General features: G+C 47.5%; 1 protein-coding gene across 9 annotated transcripts in view; it reads right to left on the bottom strand.

Moving 5' to 3' along the window:
- Positions 1-1,964: 1,964 nt before the first annotated feature.
- The window catches only part of GALNT11 (polypeptide N-acetylgalactosaminyltransferase 11), a 94,681-nt gene continuing 89,801 nt past the window's right edge, over positions 1,965-6,844 (bottom strand). For 7 of the 9 annotated variants that reach the window (XM_025200477.1, XM_025200483.1, XM_025200476.1 and 4 more), the window contains 3 exons: positions 5,060-5,197; positions 3,086-3,156; positions 1,965-2,874 (listed from right to left, as the gene is read on the bottom strand). In XM_025200477.1, coding sequence (XP_025056262.1) covers positions 2,730-2,874; positions 3,086-3,156; positions 5,060-5,197 — 354 coding nt within the window. In that variant the 3' untranslated portion in view covers positions 1,965-2,729. Of the gene's footprint in view, positions 3,157-5,059; positions 5,198-6,844 lie in introns of all 9 variants that reach the window. The other 2 variants (XM_025200479.1, XM_014518581.2) reach the window with 2 other exon arrangements.

The raw sequence follows: 6,844 nt of genomic DNA, 5'->3' as shown, positions 1-6,844 counted from the left end.
CCCCCATTAGAGAAGAATGAGAAGAGAAGTTGCTAATGAGAAAAAGAATCATCAGGGAAGAAATTTCTCATTTCTGATGTAACAGATCCCAGCCTCTAAGAAAATCTTTACATCCATGGAAGCCAGGACATGGGAAGCAGTAAAATGAAGTGGGAAGGCAGCGAAGGAAGAAAAGGGAAGCAGCAAACTTCAAGGATGGAAGAAGGTGCATCAGCCTTTGCAGGGTAACAAAGAGTCAACCAGAGAGAGTGGCACAGGCTGAAACGCTGAGAACAAGGTGATCATCTAATGTTTGTGTTGGTGGCATTTTCTCCTTTGGGCATGTTGGGAGCCTTGGCCATTTTCAAGGAGCCTACACCAAGCTGTAGCTATAGCAGAATACCCCAAAACCTGTTTCTGAGTGACCACAAAGTAAACCTTTGTGATGGTGACAACCAGCTTGGTCAGCAGAGGAAAGGAGCCATCAACACAGCCAGCTAAACCAGTAATACAATTAAACAGAGCACAAGGCCTAAAAGGAGACATTGTAAAAGACCACCTTGAATTAGATAATCCACATACGGTATCATAGCTTTATCTTAAAATGCTAGTGGTAGTGATTGATATAACCAAAAGTATTAAATGCTGTTGTTCTCCAGTACCTGTATTTTAGTTAAGTTTCTTGGATGTGTTGTAAAAATAAAGCAGTCCTTGTCAGTAAAAATCTTAAACTGAGGCAACGAGCCAACAGGATGGTGACAAACAGCCTCCTTGGTGGTTGAAGCAAGAAGATAAACTCTCTCTTCTAGTTTCCCAAGGACATAAATACCAACTAACTGATGCTTTCCAAGGTCACAAGAGAACTGGTTCAGTCCAATCCCAAAAGTTTCAGCAAAACAAGTTTTAACTTAAACCAATCTGAGCAGATTTATTAGAATATTAGAATAAAGGTATAGACTAGACAGAAATTTGGAGAACTCGGCAATGTCAAGATGACCTATAGCCAACCTGCTTGCCACCCTCTCTCCCTCTTGTCTCCAGCCAGTATAGGTAAGAATCTATATTGTCCTGTCACGGGTGGCCAAATAGACTGGGTAAAGTGTTTGGTTTTGTGTTTTGGGGTGCAAGCAATAATAGGCTTGGCTGTAGACCTGTCTCTTGCCTCTTTTATCAGTAGCCCACTTACAAGTTCACCTGTAATCTAGGTAAGACAAGTTATGATCTTGGAAGTGTGGAACTTGAACTCACTACCTGCTGACACACAGGGAAGGGAGTTCCTGATGGAGCAAGCCTTGAATTAGTTGAAATTTTATTTTGCACCAGTGAAATCCAGGCATAGCAGAGGGAAACCATTGGCTGGATAATTAAATCAACACTATGGTATTCATCAAGCTGATAAGCAGGTGTCATTGTGGTGCACGGGGTCAGTACTGACCATAACTGTTCAATAATGACAATGTCACTCTAATGCCCAGGTTCTCCTGAAGTCTGTTGCTTCATCAAAGATCTGCAGGTCTCTTACGGCAGTGAAATCTATTAGTTGCGCCTCAGGTTTCATACTAATCCAGCCATGCTTCAATAATGGGACAGGGGAGAGGTGTCACTGTGGGGGGCTCTAGCTCAACACGGGCCAAGATAAAGAAAGAGGAAATAGGGAAGGAGGAGACAGGTTGAGGGAGGGGGAAGGTACTTGGAGGAAGGAAAAGGAAGGATAGTTTTGGAGTCAAGGTGCTGATCAAAACTCAGGAGGTCTGTGTTTATTACAGATTCCCTTTGTAACTTTGGGCAAGTCCCTTAGCATATCTCTGTGCCTCTGTTCCCTTCTCCCTACAAGCAGCTTTGCAAAACGGCCCGTTTCAATCTCCTTGGACAAAGGTATCCTAATTAGCACAGGCCAAGTTACTTAGACTTGGTTTGCATCCATCTCTTGCAGTCTGCACTTCTGAACCCCAAGACCAAAGACCACACAGCAATGCTGATTTTATTAAAAAACTGGAATACTTTATTTTAAATGTAGATGCTGTCATGAATCGGTGAAATGACATTTGCAATAGTAAGTCTGGGTGAGTCTACACCGATACTAAGGGCGACATTAAGGTGACCCTCAGCTTCCTTTCCTCAGTTTTATCATATCAGACTCTGCACCTTCTAGGAGCATGGTTGCAGACTTCTTGTCTCTGTGTGGGGTTGCAGGGTTGCTGTTGGCAGATGTGCTGCACTCAAGGCTTTCAGCAGTGCAGATCAAGTTCAGAATATGCTGCCAAAACAAAAGGGCTCAGAGGACAGCAAGAGTGGGCTCCATCTCTTAGCCAGAAATTCAACAGAGCTTCCAGGGTCAAGCTGGACAACCTCCAGGGACTTGGCTCAGGGGCTTCCAGGATTAAGGGTCCATGTGTATGGGCTGGAGGAGCACCTTATGGTCAGCCCCAGCTATCGGTGCAGACATCACCTGTTTTCAATCCTGCATGATAACTGACAGCAAAAAGTACCTATGGGAAATGTACTAGAACTGCATATTAAAGGAACTAAAATTTAAATATTACAAGTGGCAATTTTCAGGAGATAAAAAGAATCAAAAATATTCCAGATGAGGTGGAATAATTCAAACAGATGGACATTGTGACTTGACGTGCTGCTTCACGTGAAACGTGCAAGGGGAACTTCTGTCTCATCACTGTCGTGACAAAGGGCCACAGAGTTAAAATCTTACCACAATTCAAATTATACAGCTCTAATTATTTCCTCTTACATCAGCACAGTTCAAGGATCCAGGCTAATCTGAGGAGCTGGTGATAAATTGCACTTCTACGAGGGTTGAGATTCTGTAGCCAGACAGCTGCTGCATCTGGCCAGTCCAGTCCAGCCGCCCATCTGAGTCTCCTCAAGCACACAGGTCTGTGGGGCAAAATAGTGATGTAACACAATCCAGTTTGTGTCGGGGATAGCAGCCAAGGGCTCCTTGCGAGCCCTCTAGAATCACTTGGAAACCAACAGCTGAAGGTATAGACCCATCTTGGTGAATGGCGTCTCTGGACCACTGGCTTGTCAGCTCTCCAAATGCCATTGCTGAGGAAGGGAGCCATCACAGATAGCCATGGTCACGTACCCTTTATGGCTCAGTGGGTCAACAACTTTCATGCACTGCCCCACGGAGACCTGGTAGAGTCGATTGTTCTTCTGGACAGAAGAGAAAAATGCAACAATAACTACATCAGAGCAGGCAATTATTTTGGGCACAGAGCCGTTTACTGAGTTTTGACAAGCCATCGAGGGCCGCATGACAAGCAGCCAGGGGCAGATAAATATTTATTTTCTAAATTTTTTAGGGGCCCCATGGGCTGAATAGAATGGCCTGGCAGGCCACATCTGGCCCACCCCTGAACTACATGATACTGGTGCCCCAGGATTGGGCTCTATTTTAAAGACATGCGTGGTTTGGATGGTCACTCAGGTCTATGGGAGTTGCACGCTGTACCTACAACAAAGAAAGTGTGCTCAGCTGCAAGCTGGTTGTCCCCTGTACACTGAAGGGCATGGCACAGCATCCTATCACCTGGCTTACAGCACTGGGCCAAAGCCTTAGGGTTTTAGCTTAGATCCCTGAATAGCTTCTGTCTGGGCAGAACACTTGAAACATGAGACTCTGCAGTGACATGGCATTAAACAAGCCCCACTCTGCACTCAGGCATGTGCTCAGCTGGCATTTTCCTGTGCATGTACCAGATGCAGCAGCATTAGTGCCTAATGTTCAGGCATCAGAGAAGATGGGCTTCTGGCAAGAGGTAGATCCCACAAGGGGATCAGGCCTAAACCTAGTTAGGTGATTCAGTGGGGCCAGCACAGCGAGACATCAGGGGCTGGACTCTGTACTGAATTCCAGGGCACAAACTGACATCGTTAAACAAAGCAGATCAAGTTGTGCGGGATCACATCTTGCCACCGCAGCTCTGCTTTATTGGGCAAGACACGTCATCCACTGCCCCACATTGGGCAGGGGCACGATGTATACCAACAGGCAACACGTGCCCTTGCCCAGGGATTCACCATGTTCCCCTCTTCCTCCCGCCTCCTAGCTGCAACCCATGTCTCATGCCAACCCATGGCTCATGCAGAGGCCATGGTCAGGGAGGGACCCAAGCATTCCTCAGCACCCTGTGCCTACATGCTGACCCATGCCTCCATGTGAAGCACAGGTAGGCATAGGACTTGGCACTGGTCCCAGCATGGAGGCAAGGGGCTGTGCAGGTCCTGGCATGGAGAAACAGGGTGCCAGGGGAATTCCCTGCCTCCACACCGGGATTTGCACAGGTGTTTTCCACTTATGAAGACACATCAGTGAACATCCCAGGGTAGGTGTCCGTGAGTACAGAACCCTGGATTTTCCTGCTTACAGAGATGTGCCTGAGATTCCCTGAGAGATGTCTATACAAACAGGAGAAACCGGCAGGTGCTCCAGGGGCTTGAGAGCCCTGATCCTGAGTGGAAATTCCCAAGGTTCACAGGATCAGGCCCCCAGAGCACCTGCCCGAGGCAACTGGAGAGTGCAGGCAGCTCCGGGATGCTCACACTCTCCTGCCATAGAACAAACAGATGTCCTGACTGCAATAAAGTGGCCCTATTTAACATTGCCTCTATTGCGCCCCAGCAGTGTAGGGATGTCCATTTGCTCGCTGTCTGTGCCTCCATAAGAAATTCTACAGTGCCAGAAATGTGATGTAAGGCGACGTCTGTCTCTACCCCATAGTCACACCCAATACTTTCCAGTGATAAGAACGAAGCTACCTCGGGTGAAGAACCTTTACCTCAGCTGCGGATGTGTGTAAAGGAGAAGGAATCAGTGGGGCTTACAGCCCAGCTCATGACTTGTCTGCATTTGCAGTTCAGATGCCAGAGAAACTCCCTAGCACATGCTGCATCGTGGCTTGCACCATTACAGACTGCCAAGTTAAACTGAGCCTATTTGATATTGAAACCAAGTCCCTGGGAGCCCCCTAATGTCACCTTGATCAACGTTTGTCAGCATAGCCCTGGATCTCAACCACAGACACAGACGCATGTAACCCCATTGCAGAGCGCTCACCCCAAATGTCCACTGCTGAGACCCTCCAGAGCCATGGCATTTCATGAGCCGGGGCGGATCTGAGGAGCGAGTTTCTGACACATCCAAGCAGAGGAGATTGTTTAAGATTAGCTCATGATCTTCATTGTACATCCAGATCTGGGAAAAGAAAAGGCAGCCAGTCAGCAAGACCTACTTGGGGGGGGCGCAACGTGCCATCCAGGCATAGCTTAAGTCTTTCCCACCTGCAAAGTTGTGGCTGGCATACTTTCCTGAGATGCAATCTGCCCCTCTGTGGCTAATTTTCACTTTCCTGCCCACCCAGCTGATGTCACTTTCCAAGCATTTTTCTAAATTAAGCATTTTAAATGAAGCTCTGCTCAGCCTGACAGCTCCTCTTAGGTAGCCAAATTCAGGTTTGAAATCCTGCCTTCACTTGCTGCAGATTTGCAGACATCAGGGCTGAATTAATTTAGTGTACTGTCTTCTCCACCCCACAGATCACTGATCCAGGGAGCAGCTCATCTTACTGCAGCAAGATTCCTCAGGCAGGGAGGGACAGCCCAGAGGGACAGTGCCAAAGCGGGACATGGGAGTATGATCTACAGTGAAAAGCCAGGAGAGATGTGGAAGATGGGATAATCCTAGAGCATGCCTAATTATAAGCTTGGGAGCAGTCCCATGGAAACACAATGATACGGAACCAAAAAAAACAGCATAAAATCCAGCTAGGTTCACTGCTCACTAGTCCTCAAAATGCTCATCTAGAGCCCCTCAATGGTTCTACTGCTCTCCTGATGTGCTTGCAGCTGTTTAGCATGGGCAGGAAATGCTCTCTGATGACAAACAGATTAGCAAAGAGTTAATCTTTCAGGATTTCTCTGCCTTAGAAGCCTGGGGTTCTGGCTTATTGATTCAAGCTTTATGTCCTGCTAAACTTTCCCTGCCAGACAGTGCACAGGTGTTTGATCGTCCTGCCAAGGGTAATGTTTCCGGAGAGACAGAGGAAGAATTGTCCTCTTGGTATTTACCAGGCTCGTTTCAATCCTACAGAAAATGCACCTAAAAACCTTGCCAGATCTAGGCTGAAGTGACTTACAGGAGGTCACGCACTCTGGCAGTGCTGGGACCTAAACCCAAGTCCCTGGAATGTCAGTGCTGGGAGCAGAGCACAAGACTACAGCTCCGCCCTGTCCGTGGAGACAGGGTAGGCCGTCGGCTGTTACATGATGCTATGATTACATGTCCAGTTTCAGGCAGTCTGAAATTGCTTTGAGTGTGAATCATAGAAAATTAGGGTTGAAAGGAACCTCAAGAAGTCAGCTGGTTAAACCCCCTGCTCAAAGCATCCCCAATTACATCATCCCACACAAGGCTTTGTCTAGCTGGATCTTAAAAACCTCCCAAGATGGAAAGTCCACAAGCTCTCTGGGTAACCTGTTCTGCTGCTTTATTACCCTCCTCATGAAAGGGTGTTTACTTATATCTGAGCCAAACTTCCCCCACTGCAACTTATGCAGAACAAGGAGCAATGGTCTCGTTTCCCTTTATTCCACCCTTTTTATAGCCTTACAGAAAACTGTGCGGGAAGGGATCTCACAAGGTCAGCTAGCCCATCAGCCTGCCCCCGAGGGAGCGTCAACTATGCCTAAAGCATTCCCAACAGCTTCTTGTCCAACCGGCTTTGATATACATCCCCAGTGAGAGATTCCACTGCCTCCCTAAATCAGCTAACCCAGTGATTCCCAACCAGGGTGCCACAGTTATGGAGGATGCCTTGAGTCTAATGAGGGGGGGGGGGGGGGC

This window comes from Alligator sinensis, unplaced genomic scaffold (assembly GCF_000455745.1).
Source record: "Alligator sinensis unplaced genomic scaffold, ASM45574v1 scaffold599_1, whole genome shotgun sequence".
Taxonomy (NCBI): Eukaryota; Metazoa; Chordata; order Crocodylia; family Alligatoridae; genus Alligator; species Alligator sinensis.
The sequence above is the reverse complement of the archived record's forward strand: the minus strand, read 5'-3'. Positions and strand labels throughout refer to the sequence as shown.